This window comes from Hippichthys cyanospilos, chromosome 13 (assembly GCF_059441005.1).
Source record: "Hippichthys cyanospilos isolate Australia breed blue-spotted pipefish chromosome 13, RoL_Hcya_1.0, whole genome shotgun sequence".
NCBI lineage: Eukaryota > Metazoa > Chordata > Actinopteri > Syngnathiformes > Syngnathidae > Hippichthys > Hippichthys cyanospilos.
Window position 1 is genome coordinate 16,119,936 of NC_142381.1, and position 18,193 is coordinate 16,138,128.

Below are 18,193 nucleotides of genomic sequence, written 5' to 3' on the forward strand. Positions count from 1 at the left end.
TTTCACGTTTCTGGCAAGTGTGTATGTTTGAGGCACGATTCATACAAGTGACAGCACCTTTCTGACAAGCTCCTCCCTTTTCATTGACAGGTGTGTTCACATTCCTAAAGTCATTCAGTCTCCCAGAGAGGAGAAATACAGTTGCTGTTCTAAAGTCTGGCCTTTCTTACTTTTTTTTTTTTTTTTAATCTGGTAACGCAGGTGGATCTGTAGGATTGTGCAATCGTAAGCGCTGTAGTCAAGACCGCACCAATCAAGATCATGATATTAGCGATACTAGAAAGTATCAAGGCTAAGACATGACAAGATTTTTGGAGATCCAGATCAAGACAAGATCGAGACCTTGATCTTGAGCAACAATGAGACAAGGCCAAGACTTTTGTAGCTGGGGAGCAAGCCAAGACACAGAATGCATATATAGGGCTGGGGGGAAAAGGTTGACCAAATCGGGTGCTTTAAAAATAGGTCAATTAAAAATATATGTCTCAATGTTTGTGCCACCACTTTCTACATGGACCTTTCTTTCAGACGTGTCCAGTGTTGCAATGGCAGCAATGGAAAAATACTTCCTTGAAACAACAGGGATATCACAAATTTGGGATAATTTCTGATTTAAAAAAAGTTCGACAAACAATGTTCAAATATTGAAAAGAGGAAAAGGCATACTACAGCAGCACTTCAGGGGAAAAATAAACACATGCATCTTGACATATGGCTCAATTACTTGTCTTGATCCACATCACTGAATGCTCAAATGGATGATGCTACTTTTGTGCTTAAAAACACTTACTGATTTAACAATTAGTGACTTTTCATTAAAGACACTATTAGCACATAAAAGAGCTTCCCCCAAAACACTAGGATTGTTCATAGAATAGAATAGAATAGAATAGAATAGAATACCTTCATTGTCGTTTTACTGGTATACAACTAAATTAGGTAATATAACCTGTCACCATAAAAAACGAAACAAAAGAAACAACAACAATTGTGGGTAGATTTTAGGTTTTCGATTTTTAACCAGTGGGAGGCAGTCAAGCACAAAACAGTCTAGGGCTACAAATCAAGATAAACATGGAATATTGTTGAAGTATTGCATAGCAATACAGTGATCTCTCATTTTTTGCAGTTAATGGGGACCGAAATCCCTTCGCAATAAGTGAAAAACCGAGAAGTAGTGTCACCCCCACCCCTAAAGCCCACCCCCCCCAATTATATATATATATATATATATATATATATATATATATATATATATATATATATATATATATATATATATATATATATATATATATATATATATATATATATATATATATATATATATATATATATATATTTTTTTGTAAGAGTCCAGACAGTCAATCCCGGATACTTAACCCATTCAAGGCCACAGACATATGTTCACATTTTATTTAAGAGTCCAGACAGAGTCCAGATACTTAATTTATTGTATGTAGTAATGCTACTTTAAGATGGTTAACCCCTGGAGGAAATTTTGACCCAACTCAGGCTTTTTGATGTTTTTGATGTGATATCAAAGGAAAAGCATACAACCCCCCCCCCCCCCACCCCCCCCACCAAAAAAAAAAAAAACACTAGGAGGCTAAAATATTACATAAATTGTCAAAACATGACAACTTTCAATATACAATACTGCCGTCACTTCTAAATGCTTGAAAATGGGAGGTTGAGAGGTAGATCCTATGGGTTTCAAATTTAGCCTAATGCCGGGCTCATTTACTGCCATTCAAAATTGGAAATATTGTCAATTTTGGACTTATTCAAAACCCGATGTTTTATCATGCACTTTGCATCATGATGATTTTTGCATGAATTCTTTCAACAGCAACTCGTGAATGGGGTGCAATAGAAATGGTTTTGTTGACGCCCCAAAACCACCGGGTTGCGCTAGCAGCCAACTTATTACATTTGCAAGCCTTTCAGTGACTTCGATGAGAGGCTTAGCTTGGACTCCCATAATACAAAAGTGTTCAATATTCATAATACTCTAATTATAATATAATAAATGTTCCTATGTATATTTCATAAATATAGAAACATACAGAGTAGGTACTTTTGCTGTAATCACATTTTTAAAAAAACATATGTATGCCTGGATGCCACTGAACATTTTGAGGGCTTGAAAGTAAATATATATTTAGATTTGAAGATTGTTATGACCCTTTCAGTCAGCCCAAGTTGGGTGATAATAAGGTAAGTGAAAAATTCCTGGACACCAAGGGATTAAACATTCACTTGGGTTCCTCATCAAGTGGTAACCACAAAATGGCCGGCGAGAAAAATGAGCTTGACACCCCTGTCTTAAATGAATTCATTGTACATGAAAAAATATGTAATTATAGACAAATATTAACAGTTTGCAGCTCAAAATGTCTGTTGTAACTTTAATTTGTAATTTTGATTTTAATTTTAAGATTTGAAGATAATCAATCATCAAATGGTAACTACAAAATGGCCGGCGAGAAAAATGAGCTTGACACCCCTGTCTTAAATGAATTCATTGTACATGAAAAAATATGTAATTATAGACAAATATTAAGTTTGCAGCTCAAAATGTCTGTTGTAACATTAATTTGTAACTTTAACTTCATATGCATATAGTTACTCTTAGTGCGGCTTGAATCCTCCTTCAGGTAAATCAAAACCAAAACATAAGAAAACCAAAGCATAATGCAGAGTTTGCATTTTTTTTTGGGTGGATTGTGAGAGCGCTGGTTATCAGCTTATGTGATTTGTGTTTTTTGTCAACGACAAAGCGTCTTTTGCACAGATGGCAAGTATGTAGGATGCCTTGCACTTCCTCATGTTGACATATGTTGTCTTTTCCAGATCGGGCTGCTGAACCTGTTCAAACAAGTCACATTTGCACAGGGGTCATACCGTTGATAACCATGACTATATTTACATACCCAATAAAAGCACACCTGCCTCACTGAATGCATAGCGCAGAGCAAAAAAAAAGGATATTTCATCATTTATCATTGTGTAATAATCTTTTCGCTTGTGTGTGGTGTGTTTACTCACGTCAAACTCAACCTTGCGGATGATTCGTGATCAATCAAACTCGCAACGTCCTTGAGTGATCAGGTGTGTGCCAAAATCAGTGGTCCACTGGCACATGGAGCGCACGGTGGCGCAGCTGTGAATACACGCCACACACACACACACACACACACACACACACACACACACACACAGAAATACCCCAAACACACACTTCCGCAGAGCAGAGTCGTGTGCATCCTTAATTAGTTCAGTGACACAGAAAGACTACAAAGTTGAAAGCATCTGCCTTTTCCCTCTATCTCCTATGTGCCAACATTACACCCCCCCAACAAAAAAAAAAAAAAGCACAAAGCATCCGTCTATTGTCATGAAATAATACCATCTGTTTTTTAGAAATGCATGGAGGAACATAAAACCAGATTAGATGTCGGACTACATCACATTTGACCGCACTTTGCCTTTTTTTTTCTTTCAACCCCCCCAGGAACGTTTGTTACACACATTCATAAATGAAAGTAAAAGTGCAGGCTCGTTCTGTTAAGAGCATGTTTGTGTCTTCCCCGTGACCGCAAAATAATTGCTTTAATCTGTCCTCTATATTTTATAAACTCAATGAATGACTCAATGAGAGGCTTTGAATGTAAGAATTCACACTTGAAAAGAAAAAAAACGTGTTGGTGACAAAAGAAAAATTCAAAACGTTATCTTGTGCAATTTTTTTTGACGAGCAGAAGAGTGGTGCCCGTTAATATGGAGTAAAAACAGTGACTGGCAAATATGTTCACATTTATTTAAAAGTAAGGTCTAAATTATACGTGTCGAACTCCAGTCCTCGAGGGCCGGTATTCCGCATATTTTTGGGGTTTTATCTCCCCAACACACCTGATTCAAGTGATTAGCTTATGAGCAAGCAATGCAGGAGCTTGAAAATGACCCTAATCTTTTGAATCAGGTGTGTTTAATAGTGAAAGTTTGAAAACATGCAGGATGGCGGCCTTCGAGAACCGAAGTTCGACACCTGTGGTCTAAATGTATTTTTCAATTACATTTGTGCGGTATTTTGTCCAATCCTTTGATTTTTACCTCAAAGTAAAACCATTGAAAGAAGACATTAGGGAGCTAAAGTTTCACCCAATTTTGTTTTTAATTTTTTTGAAGATATCTTAATTTTTTTTTGACTCTGCATTATAGGAAAACATGCTGCGTTTTAGCATTAGGCAGCTGGATTGAAACATATTTGAAAATCTATTCATTTTCTTTTTCAGATTGTTCAGATTAGGAATCTTGACACACTCCCAAACTATGATTTTTCCACATCTACACTTTTGTAGCCATTTTAGGTTTTAGGCAAACATCTTCCCTTTGACTTATGTTTCAATGTGTTGTTAGTTGGAAATCAAACATTAGTCGTACATTATTCTCAGCTAGAACAAAATCCCTTTTAAAATATTAAATATTCAGTGTTTTGCAATATGAAATATTCACTAGCAGCCATTTAAGGGCTGCTACAGTGTTGAGGTCAAGGAAGCGAGTGCAGCAGAATGGGGTGGTGGAGAACTCTTTTTTTTCTTTTCTTTCCCTCCTTGTCTTTTTTTTTCCTCGAGGAGTTATTATTTCCTGTGGACCTAAGTCAGCAGCGTGCCTCCTTATGAATGCGGCTCTGCGTTTACGTCACCTCTTTACCATCCATTATGCATTCCGAGATTCAATGCTCACGTCTCTATTCAGCCACACTTTTCCACTCGCGCACAGTGTTGGTTTAGTTGTTTGCCCACTAGTACGGACACACACTTGGGAACTTGAGGCAAAAAGAATCACCACAAGATAGCAGAGCTGTGTGAGTGATTAAAATGTTAGAATGAAATACAGAGCTGTCTTTAAAAAATGGATGTAATTTTGTTGTTTCAATAACAACCAATTCTCATTCATCTAGATTTTAACAGAATGCATAAAACTATATAATGAGGTTTAAGAGGCTTGGAAAATGGATGGGAAAAATCGTACTACACAATGCTTATAGAAAGTCTACACACCCCTGGTTAAAAGCCATCATTAATATAATATTAATATAGCTTCATATAAAATAAAAGACAAATGAAATTTAAATTATTAAAGAATGTCTTGAGAGGGACAGCAAAAAAAAAAAAAACTTAACATAACTACACATTACAAAAGGATGTGCACAAATTTGTTACTACATTTTCTTCCCTCAACAAAGTTGTACAAGTTACATTACATTATAGAGGGTAAAATTTTAAGATTATTTATCCAATTCTTATTTTCTGTAATACAACACAAACCTGGCATTTGTATGTGGGCGTGTAGACTTTTGATGCCGGCTGGATATTTTCCTCATCACTTGAATGATTCTACAGTCGATAAAAGTGACTAAGCAGACTATGGTAGGAGAATATACAATGCTAATTTTCTGGGGTTAAAATGTAAATCATTTTCAGGGGCGTAACTAGATTTTTTTTTCAGTGGGGTGACCAGGGTGCCACAGCCAAGATTCTTTATTATAACATCCATCGGAAAATAGATTTTAAAGTTTCCATTCATATCAATTATATTTATAATATATAATTATATATTACCAAATAAAATATAATATAATGTTCATAGAAATATGATCTGAATGGAAGTTATTTTGTTTATAGTTAAAAACAAATCAAATATAATAAATAGATAAAAACATATTCAAAGAACTTGTGACTGAATGTAATAGATTTTTTTAATTTTTTACCCTTGTCTTGGAGTGTAGTGTTGGCCACCAAGTAGCTCCTCCCCCTACCATATCTGAATTTCTATTAAAGCAATAATATTCCAAAAAGCAAAGAAAATGCCACTTTGCACTTTGTTATTGAAGTGATAGACTGTATTGGGATTTAATTGAATTTAGATACATCTTCATAATTGTTGACAATCATTACACAACATATTTACAGTCTTTATGAAATATTACAATTGGAATTTACATAAACTTTGTACAAAATACGCCTGACTTCAATGCCTGGATAGCGGGTTCCTCTGTTAAGTCATTTGCGGAGAACAAAACATGAACCCAGTCGCCACTGGTGTCTGGAAGTGCTTCAGTTTTAGCAAGGAGGTGCTTGAAAAGTCCATCAAAAAAGAAAGCAAAAGGGAGAAAAGTCCAAAAAGCACATCAACAGCAAAGTTGTGAATTTGTGTTTCATTTTCCATACTTTTTTTTCAGCTCAGTTGAATTGCTCGTTTCATTTTTTTTCTTTTTTGACGGCATGGAAAATTATTTGTGTAATTCAACTGCAAAACAACAACAGTTAAATAGAATAAATTGATCGTATTTACACAAGGTGAGTATTGACTTATAAAAATGAATCATCTCTTTTTAACATGATTTATATTTATCTACATTTTTCCCAAACAGAAACCTAACCACAATGAAATGTATCATACGTCTATCATTCAATTCTACTGATAAAGATGATTGTGGATTGCCATATTTATGCAGCGACTCAATGCAACGAAAGGGCAGCCGATTACGATCTCCTTCCAGCAGTTTGTCCCGTTAAAGCCGATTCCCCGCCTCTAAAGCTCTTCACGCCATGGCAGAAAGTAAGGTAGAGTCAAATGTCTTTTTTTTTTAAAGAAAAACAAATGGTGAGATGGATTTGATTCGGTCCGTGCTGCAAAACAATAAAAAGCAAAATGTCAAAATGTCCATCACCAGATGTCCATAATGTCCCCACCCCTCTCCACTGCCAAATCCAACAGATGCAAATGAAATCAACCATGAGCATGCGTTTTTTTCTTCTTTTTTCTTTTGAAAGGATGTTTTGGATTTACAGTAATTATAGGAAAATAGACTATCAAGGATGACTCCTTTGAAATCATTTATAAAGCTTTCCCGGATGCAGACGGCTCGGCTACCAAGTAAATAGATACTAAACAAAACAAATCCTTAAAGTATATGCAAACACAAGCATAAATATTTGATCCACAGAGAGTAAGCTACGAATGACAAATATTAGTGATATATTGAAATTCCCGCACCATTTACTGTCCTTTTGAAAACTTTTTTTTTTTTGAAAGTCCAATCCGCGGAAGGTGTTGCCCAAATGCTAAAAGAGTCACCGTGATGTCGGTGCTGCTGCCGCCGCCGCTGCCGTCCGTCCCCCCAAAATGTCTTTGCACTCTCTTGGCGTCGTCTAAAGTGAACCGGCTAGAAGTTGGTGCATCGTTCGTCTCTCATTCGCGCAATCACACCGTTTCCATGCGAAATCCGCGCCTCAAAATGGCCGCCAAGCTTAATGGACGTAGTAGAGCCAGTAGACCACGTTGAAGAAGGAGAAGACGGTGGGGAAGATCATCCTGGACCACTTATCGATAGAGTTCACGTCGGACAAGTCCGGGATGTTGACCTTGAGCTGCGAGGCCCGTCTCCGTAGGCGGGACTTCTTCTGAGCGTGGCGTTCCAAGGCGCTGTGGCCATAGTTCTGGCGGGCCATGGCCGCCCTGCGGTACTGCAGCGTGGAGCTGTCGTAGGCCAGCATTGTGTTGCGGGGGTCCCCGGGCGCTCCCAGGCCCCGGGACAGATCGCCGGCGCCCCCCATTTCGTTTTTCATCTCCAGGGTGCTGAACAGGATGTTGTCGTCGGGGGTCATCTGCAGCGTGAGGGCGCAAAAATAGGCGGAGCCATGAGAAGTGACTGCCCATGGGAAATCCAAGCTACGGCGCGTACGTGTCACGAGTCAACGCTTTACCGCGTCAAAAGCTACACAAGGTAGTGCAAATTGTCACTAGCGATAAAATGAAAAGCGGTACAGTGGAACCTCTTTGTCAGTCGAACAAGTCGGAATTTAGAACGCTCTGTTTTCGTGCACAGTGCAAGTCTGACACGAGGAGCAGTCTACAGCTACGCAGGGGCAGGTTAGACCAAGTTTTGTATTGACAACTTTAGTGATAACTGTGACCATTGGATTGCAGTGTTTCCAAACTTACAAAACATTAATTACCTACATCAATACTGACTGAAGAATGGAAGTCAATCTTTCATATGGCAGCGCCCATATTTACATAGACATAGCATACAATATTCTTTTGACCTTGAAAGGTGAGTGAAAATACTAAGTATACTGGCTGGGATAGGGATGTCTGGATCCTTATCATGTGATTGGATAAAGAGTCCGATCACATCATTTTCCGCTCATCGGGGGAAAAAGATCAGGGTTAAGACATTTTTATCTTATTTTAGTATACTTTTTTTTAATACTTTTAAGGAGTAGAAAACTGCAAGAAAAAAAATGTGTACTGTACAGAGAATAAAGTAGTCGGAAACATCGGAAGTAAACCCAGCCAGTAGGGGAAAATTCAAATAATTTAGGCTACTTGGTTTAAATTGCTGCTTTACTAACCATATAAAAATAAAAAATAAAACACACAAAACAAAAAATACTAGAAATAAAATTTTGATAATTTTTTTACATTACATTTTATTTTTTAACATCCATTTTTTCTCTCTCATACATTGCTGAGGAATCAGATAGGGACAACGTATCATTAAATAATCAAAATCAGGTGACTTAGATGAATAAAAGTGTGATCAAGCCTACTTTATTTATAAATAGGGCTGTCAATCAAAAGCCATTTATTTACAATTTACTGAGGTTGAATGAGTTGAATTCATTTATTTTTTATAATCTACTATAGCATAATGTGGGTTGACATGAGTTGAAATAACCGCTCATCATTTACTATCTTCTATACATGTAAAATTTTAGACGCCAACAAAAATTTGCCTATGGCAACCACGTAGAAATCATGATTTGCTAGCATGATTTGCGTGCTAGCGATTACCATTTTAAGTCAACAAACACATATGCATCATGGTATATGTATAGTGCTTGTGTAATACAGTAGTGTCCTTCAAAATAAAAGAATACAGGCATTAGTATCCATGGATGGATGGATGGATGGATGGATGGATGGATGGATGGATAGATAGATAGATAGATAGATAGATAGATAGATAGATAGATAGATAGATAGATAGATAGATAGATAGATAGATAGATAGATAGATAGATAGATAGATAGATAGATAGATAGATTTGCATTTGGCCTACATTATGCCATATAGAATGATTAAAATACCTCCTAAATCCCTCACCCAAACAACAAATTGACTTAAGAGGTTTCACTGCACATGTTCAAAACTATTGATCATCTGTAAGTGTGCGTGAGATAGTGTAACCACAGCACGATGACATAACATTCCTGGAAAAGCAAAAAAGACACGCCACAAACTAATTCCACCTCAGAATTTCAACCGGCGCGGCTGAAATTCTGCTCGTTTCACAACAAAGACAAACGGAATTAAATCAAAGAGGAAGCAAGGCAAAGGAAAATGTGACAGGAGAAGGTTGAGAGAAACTGCAAGGGGGGCTTGGCAGAAATGGAGGAGAGGCTAAGAAGGTTCAGGTGGGTCGGGAAAGGTGAATTCATTTTTCTTCATCCATCGCCTGACTTGGGGGTGGGGGTGAGGGGGAGATCAGCTCGACCTGCGGTTATACTTTTTGAAGTGAAGAAGCGGCAACGCCGAATGATCTGTAAATGGGGCAATCCGTGACTTTTACTGTATTTGTAAGCTACTGATGCTTTCTCCTCCTGTGTCATATTTGTTGTCAATTTCATCTACAGCTCAAGTTGAATAGAGGGAAAGCCTGCAGGACTCAAACAGCGAAGCCGTGGACGTCAGGAAAATGCATGAAGAGCAAACCAAGAGAGGGAGGAAAAAACACAATGGTGGGAGTGATGATCAAAGTTGCCTTAAAAAAGTCTATGGAACTCAAAAAGAGATGCACAAAAGATAAAAAAAGAAAAAAAAAAAGAAAAACTAACAGCATTTTCCTCTGATCGGGATCGATTCAGATTGATGACATCATTAGTTTGGACTTTTCAAAACCTCCAGTACCTTATTTCTTTGCTCGCCTAGTCCTAATGCGGCATCGTCCACAAAGATGGGATCCCACATCGAGTCATAAGCGTCAATTTCCCTCTGTTTCATTCTGGCATACAGAGCATCATCTCTCTGAACTACATTTCCCACCAGCCACTGCAAGCATACAAAATCAGCACTGTTACTTCTGGGTAATTGGAGCTTGCCACACTCACAAGGAAAGGGGGCGCCAATTCTTTTTCTGTTGTTGTCGGTGGCGCTAGCTTCGTATTAGAAATGGGGAGGTCACATCCAGGGATTTTTTTTTTTTTTTTGCCCTTTGAAAGACACAGCAACATGGAAATCAAGTGTAACTTTGTATTCACTCTGAAAGCACACACACATATAAATGGAGAGGACATTTAGCATTGGTCACATTGATTTGGAGAGAAGAATTCATTAGCTAACAGCACACATGTACACACACGCACACACACACACACACACACACATATACTCTACACACACGCACGTTTGTACAACTATACTTGTGAGGACATACATTGACATAATGCATTTCCTTACCCTAACCCAGTGCTTCTCAATTATATTTTGCCAAGCCCCCTCAGGAAAGAGAAAACTTTTCACGCCGCCTCCCACTTGACGCGCTGACTCCAAATAAGATTATTATCGTTAAAATTGTAAACAGAAAGTATATTTAAACCTGTATCATTTTTAACATTAACAAAACAAAAAAAGGAATCTAAGTGAACTTTAAACAAAAGTTCATTAATTTTTAAAGCATTTATACAGGTTACAGCTTAGTCTAAAACAGAAAAAAAATGTGCAAGACAATGCCTAAAATAAAAGTTATTGCAATTACACTTCTCATGACAAAAACCCCTTTTCCTGGGGTCATTCTCCCCCCCCCCCCCCCCCCCCCCCCCCCCCCCAGGGGGAACCTGCCCCATTATTTGAGAAGCGCTACCTTAACCCAATTCAAACCTATACTCTAAAATATGGGTGTCAAAACACGTTTTAGTTTTTGGGCGGCATAGAAGAACATCTACTAACTAGTGAACCAGACCAGTAAAATCATGGTATATATCTATACAATTTTATGAAAACATTTCATTGAGTTTGTTGTACGTTTTTAATACTGTCCAAAAGAATACAAGTACAACATCACTAGTAATCATAAAATATTACATTCAATTACATTACATAGATTATCAAACACAGTTTTTCATTTATTGGAAAATTCAGCTAATTGTTCTACTTTGCATAACAAAATCATACCGTGAACCGAAATAAACCCCTTTGTGGGGCCATCTGTTTGACACCCCTGCTCTAAAAGCTTGACCCTCAAAAAGAAGTCTGAGCAAGGGAGGCCTGCCTAAATTTCCTCATTTCTTCAAAATGTCCTCACTGTCGGAAAAAAACTCAAGGTGGTTCTCACAAGTACAGATGTACAGGAACACGCACACGCACACACACAAACGGGTTTTCCTCACAAGAGCGACGCGAGCACGTGTACCTTGTTGGGGTCGGGTCGTAGCTTCTCGTTATTGGCGGTGGCCGCCTTCTCGGCCGCTTTCTTCTGCCGTTGTGGGCCCTGGCCGAAGAAGATGTAGTTGACGAAGGCGTACTCCAGCAGGGCCAGAAAGACGAAGACGAAACAGCCCATCAGGTACATGTCAATTGCCTTCACGTAGGGGATCTTGGGGAGTGTCTCTCGCAAGTGCGTGTTGATGGTTGTCATGGTCAGCACCGTGGTGATTCCTGGAAAGCAACATTGAGACGCAAATAAATGGAAATTAGTTTTGACACTACATTAGATTGGTCTAAAAATAATACTTGACTTTTCCAGGTGTTCCTGATTGTCTTTTCGGTTTGCTTGCCGAATAGCCAAAGCTAGCAAAGCTAACAGGCCTTCACATCCACCAGCATTTTCTTAAAAAATTAGCAACACTTGTCCTTGACTTATTGATACACCCATATGCCACACACTGTGAAATTTACACAGTAGATAGTAAATAACGTGCCCGAAATAGGTTTAATTCTTGTTTTCACTTTTCTTGACACTTAATTTAGTGTCAAACTAAGTATGTTGTCATCCAGCGGCTGATGGTAGAAATACACTGTCAAAAAACAAACAAAAAACACATTTACTCAATTACAACGATGCAAGAGATTACAAGCAGCATTATTAATTGAATTTCACTGCTTGGTATAGAGTGAATATTAATTAAGTTAGACCTTTACGTATTCATTTATTATGAGTAGCTAAGAAAAGAAAAAGATGGAATCAAGTTTTAGTTCATTTTTGTTTTCTATTAGCACTATGTACACATTTGGAATTACAGATGTGGAACTCAAAATCTTTGTTTATGTGTTAATGAATTCCCTTTTGTTTCCTATTTAAAGCTAACCCATAAAATAGATATTTACAAAGGTTCTAATTTAATCAATATTTAATGAATAATAGTGTTTACCTCATTTTAATTGTCTAAATGTGATTTTTTTTTACAGTGTACACCAAAATAAAAACGGAGATGAAAAAAAGCTGTTATAAGTTCCTGTAAAAAAAAAAAAAAAAAAAAGCAGGGAGGAGAGGTTACAATAATATTTAATAAATATGAATATAGTCATCATTATGAATACTTGCTCATGAGTATACACTTAAATGAGTGTTTCTAAAATATGCAATCATGCATTGAAATGGATGATAAACAAACAATAGTGCTGTCAAACATCTGCTGTTAGTCACAACACGATTCCCCTGTTCTTTTGTGTGTTTTTTTGTTGTTTTTGCTTTGTTGTTCTGTTATTTTCTCCCTACACGCATTGTGCTTGATACACATTAGTCATCTGCATGCACAATCTGCATTTGGTCAGATTCACACGTATTATAAATAACCCAGCGTTTTGTGTAGCTCGCAGCCTCCTGTCTCATTGGCTGCGCTCGCTCTTGAAATCACATCGGCGTCCAACATCCCATTCGGGTTTGGGGGGGGGGGGGGGGTCCAACCTGCACGCGCCCCACTTCGGAACACAAACGGCACGTGACAAGAATGACACACATACACGCCGGAAGCCAGCTCCTCCGGCGGCTCTGACCTTCCGAGCCCGACCGCCAAAATTGAGCTTGGTGGCATTTGGTTTTAGCGCGGCCGGAAATATGAAAAAGTGCATTATTGTAATGGGGCTTGGCTTAGCTAGCCGGTGAGAGCTAGACGGGCAGAGAGGAAGACAGCACGCTTCAAGGTCGAGCCGCTGCGCCTCGCTCCGCGTGACTCATGCGCGGAGTCATCGGAACAAGAGACATTTAGCTAGGCGGCCTATCACAATCTGCTATCAGTGGCATGCTTAGAGCTAATGAGAAGAGCAGTCAAAACACGCATCAGACGCATGACAGACACAATGTATGTGAAATGGCTTCTTATGATGTAACCGGGGCTTATTGTTAGCAGCGGCCGAGCCGTCCTACCCAGGGCCACTCTGGCGGCCGAGGCATCGTAGTTGATCCAGAAGGAGACCCAGGAGAGGATGGTAATCAGGATGGAAGGCATGTATGTCTGCAGGATGAAGTAACCGATGTTCCTCTTCAGTTTGAAGCTGAGGGACAGGCGGGGATAGGAACCTGAGGAAGGAATCAAAAGGGGTTTTTTACTCAACGATGTCTGCTATTCACCACGGGAACAAATTGTTTCCAGGAGTGGCTCTAGATCAGGGCTGTCAAACTCATTTTTATTGTGGGCCACATTGTGATTATAGTTTCTGTCAAAGAGCTGGAATACATTTGAAGTGTGTTTGTCACACACTTACCTAGTTTTGAAGTCAGTGGCCGGCAAAAACTGTTTGAAAGACAGCTGAAGGCAACTTGCAAGTTCGGTATCGTTAGCCAGAAACTTGAAGTCAAATCAGCATTTTGCGGGCCATATAAAATGATGTGTTGGGCCGGATCTGGCCCCTGGGCCTTGAGTTTGAAACTCGTGCTTTAGATGGTAATGATATCTGTGATATTTCTTGTATTACTCTAGATGGCGTTTTATAAATATAAACACCAGTGAAGCAGAAATGTATGATTAAATGATAACAATAGTTTAAATTGCCAGTATTAAATGTAGGTTAATGGTCCTCTGTACGGCGCTCTCTGTTTAAATATAACAACGAGTGAATTGGAAATATATTAAATTCCCATTGCCTCTTTGAAACAAGAGTGCCATCTAGAGGTGGCTTTAGATGGTAATGATTGGAAAATGAAGCTTCATGAAGCATCTCTGATATTTTTTGTATTACTCTAGGTGGCGTTTTAAAAATATATACACAAATGAAGCAGAAATGTATGAGTAAATAATAATAATAGTAATAATTACCGATATTAAATGTATGTTTTTTGTCCTCAGGATGGTGCTCGCTGTTTAAATATAACAACTAGTGAATTGGAAATGTATTAAATTCCCATTGCCTCTTTGAGTGCCATATAGAGCTGGCTTAAGTGGCAATGATTGAATATTGAAGCTTCATGAAGCATCTGTGATATTGTTTGTATTCCTCTTGATGGCTTTCTCTAATTACAAACACAAGTGAAGTGGAAATGTAGAATCAAATAATCAGAATAATCAGAATAATAATTAGTTAGGAGTGTCAGAATATACCATAAGTGCTTCATGAAGCTTCATGACCACATGGTGGCCAAAAGACACACCCCTTGTCACCCTTTTTGCCACCCCCACACTTAAGTCACCGAATATTGAATTATTCGGCAAAGAATTAAATAATCGAGTAATCGTTTAGCGCTACTGTTTTATTGGAAAATTGTACAAATCTTTTCAGGATTATTCTCTGATTTCTGCAGTTATTCTATTAAAACTGATTGATTATCTTTTGCGTCTATTCAGAGTAAGACACTGCTGTTTTTGTCCCACTAAACAATACAAATGACAATGTAATTGGTTAATAAATAGTAGAAAATTATGAAGGTTGAAAATTTTTGTGCCATTCCAGCCTTGAACCAAACTAAAGGATTGCTTCAGGTACCTGTGGAGAAGACCACCTTTGTGGAGATGAGTTTATAGTCGACGATGGAAAACTGCGGCAGCTCGATCCTGTCTACGCCCGATACTGCACCTTCACCTCCTCGCCAGTAGAACTCGATATCATCTGTGGTGTAGCCATCTGGTGAGGACAGAGCAGAGTTTTAGGAAATACTTGACATTATTTAAGATGCTGACATCATGACAACCTTAGCATTGTGGTGCATTCAAATCGTGCTGCAAACATCACTTGAGTTTTTTTAATGCGCTGGGAAGGGACATAATAAAAAAAGATTTCAATACACAGTGAACAAAATTTGGTTACCTATCAATCCAAAAGATAAACACAATACAATGTTACGTTCCACTGGATGATACTAACTCTACACGGCTAGGATTTTTACGAAAACAGACAAAAATACGTACATGAATTTAGACCATAGGTGTACAAGCTGTACAAGGTGTACAGTGTGAATACACCTTAATTTACCTCATCACCTTTAACCAAAAGCCTTGATTTAGCAGTTGTTGTTTTTTTTAAATAACTACTTCGCATAGACAACAGCTAATTGCTTGCTGATTGATTTTTACCAAGTTTAATAAGTCAATTTAGGAAGTAAATAAATAAATAACATCTCCCTAGTGTCTTTCTATTTTTCTGTATGCGGACCTCAATGGAAAAAGTTTGGACAAACTGGGATGAGACACATTCCCCGGGTGATTCTAGACTAAATTTATTCAGATGCAAAATAGAGAATGCTCGTAACTAGACAACGTCTTGCTATTTGCTATTCTTGTATTGTTAAAGGTATTAACTGGACATGAAAAATAATTTAATTATCAAAATGACTACAGACAAAAATGTTGTTTTTAATTCTTGAAATGGCTATGTTTAATCTCCCTCTAAATCAGGGGTGTCAAAGTCATTTTTATGGTGGGCCGCATTGTAGTTATAATTTCTGTAAGAGGGCCCGGCCCGAATGACTGTCAAGTCAAATACATTTTTAGTGTGTTCCTCACACACTTACCTAAGTGAAGGAAAAAAGGAAGAAAGGATGGAGAGAAGGAAGGAAATGAAGCAATGAAGGAAGGAGTGAGGGAAGGCAGGAGAGAAAAGGAAAGAAGGAAGGAAGGAAGGAAGGAAGGGTGGAAAGGAAAGGGAAAGGGGGTAGAGGATGGAAAAAATAAAGGAGGAAGGAATGTGAAGAAGAAGAAAGCAAGGCGGAAGAAGGAAGGGAGGAAAAGGAGAATAATTCAAGAAGGGAAGGAGGAAAGGAAGGAAGGAAACAGTGAAGCAAGGAAGAAAGGAGAGAAAGAAGGAATGAAGAAGTTTGAAGGAAGGAAGAAATTAAGGAAGAAGAAATGTGAAGGAAGGAAAGAAGAAAGAAATAAAGGAAGAAGAAATCTGAAGGAATGAAGGGGATGAAGGGAAGGAAGGAATGAAGGAAGGGGGAGGAGGGGAAGAAAGAAGGATAAGAGAAGAGAAGGAAGAAGAGAAAAGGAGTCAACTTGCAAGTTTGGTATTCAAGCCAGAAACTTGAAATCAAATCAGTATTTCACGAGCCACATAAAATGATGTGTTGGGCTGGATCTGGCCCCTGGGCCTTGAGTTTGACACCTGTGCTCTAAGTGCCTTGATTGTGTATATCACTGATCAGTATATAAAATGTATTTTCACTTCTTTTTTTTTTATGCTGGTCTACGCGGGATATGCTTGGATAAACCTTTAGGAAAATGGATTGCTTTTTTTGTTGTTGAGGCTTCAAGAAGCAGCAGATGTATTGTCAGACTTTCAAAAGGAATCAGGTGTCCAATCAAATCATGTAAATTTATGAAAATGAGCACATAATTCTTTGTTTCTGCGCAGATGAAAAAGAAAATACCCAGGGCACTACTAATAGTATCAGTAATGACCATGTGCACTTAAAATAACAGGCTGCATTTAATGATAGTGTGACGTCATCCTTTGGACTTGTGTTCTGAGGCCTCAAAAATATGGCAACCTGACGATTTGCTATTTTTAGAACCGGACATGACTGGACTTGGATAGTAAAATGGCACTGAATGTAGTAGCAGCTTGTCAAGCATCAAGCGAAAAAGAAAACACTAACATGATGTAGCTAACTGTATTTGTCTCAAAATCCTCCTGTGTTTTTAGGGGTCAAATTTCTCCATTAAAAAAAATATATGTTTTTTTTTCATGTTAAAAATAAATCACATTGGCCCTATTTATGCTGTTTTCAATTACTTTACATTGAAAACATGAACTCTAATACATGGTCCAGGGCAGTAAAAGAAAGGGCTAAAATTGGGGCTTATTATTTTAGGTCTACACAATTTTTTCAAGGGAAAATATTCTACAAAAGCATTTTGAAAATACCAATATAAAATGGTAGTAGTGGAAAAAAACTTACGAGCGAGACATACTTTCTTAGTTGACCTTATAGCAGTGTTTCTTAAATAGTGGGGTGGGTTGCAATGATAAATAAATATATATATACAGTATATATATATATATATATATATATATATATATATATATATATATATATATATATATATATATATATATATATTCTCAAAAAAATAGAATAAAAGATACTAATAATAATAGAATGAGTTAATATGACTCAAGTGTTATTTGTCCTATTTTATTTCCATTATTTCCTTTGGAAAACTGCAAAATGCAAACAAATCAATGTCGGGCCTGACTAAATGATTGATGGGCAAGTTGCAAAGCCAGCATGCAAAACCAGGGAGGGGAGTCCCTGTTGCTGGAGCGCGGGGCTATCGGGGCTTTTAAGACTGGCGTCTGTTAAAAATGCATCAAGTTTATCAAGTCAAGTGAGAGTTCTCTGCGCTCGTTAGTCTGAATAAAATAGCATGTTCTGGCATGAAGCAATTCCGACGTTAAAACTGCTGCCAGTTAATCCATTTGAGAGCAGATACTGTCTGCTGATCAAAACCGGGCCTGCGTGCTTCAGTGTGTGTGCCGGAGAAAAGAGGAGGATATTTAAAAAAAAAGGTTATGAGTGATCAGGAGAAAGAGTTAAAAAAAATGCTGCAGAATGAGAGTGCGCAAAGAAAAGCCATGAAGAAGTGATGGCGAGCGTAATGCAAGAGAAGCGGTTCTGACCCAATGTTATTGTTGCTTTCTTTTTTTTTTAAACATTAAACATGCCATCAGTGTTTGATTTATTAAACT

General features: G+C 37.9%; 1 protein-coding gene across 2 annotated transcripts in view; it reads right to left on the minus strand.

Annotated features, from left to right (window-relative positions):
• Positions 1-5,886: 5,886 nt before the first annotated feature.
• The window catches only part of gabrb2a (gamma-aminobutyric acid type A receptor subunit beta2a), a 46,632-nt gene continuing 34,325 nt past the window's right edge, over positions 5,887-18,193 (minus strand). Inside the window, exons 6-10 of one of the 2 annotated variants that reach the window (XM_088431674.1) lie at positions 14,993-15,130; positions 13,440-13,592; positions 11,487-11,731; positions 9,986-10,126; positions 5,887-7,676 (exon numbers count right to left, since the gene is read on the minus strand). In XM_088431674.1, the coding sequence (XP_088287800.1) occupies positions 7,320-7,676; positions 9,986-10,126; positions 11,487-11,731; positions 13,440-13,592; positions 14,993-15,130 (1,034 nt within the window). In that variant the 3' untranslated portion in view covers positions 5,887-7,319. The remainder of the gene's footprint in view (positions 7,677-9,985; positions 10,127-11,486; positions 11,732-13,439; positions 13,593-14,992; positions 15,131-18,193) is intronic. The other variant, XM_088431673.1, reaches the window with a different exon arrangement.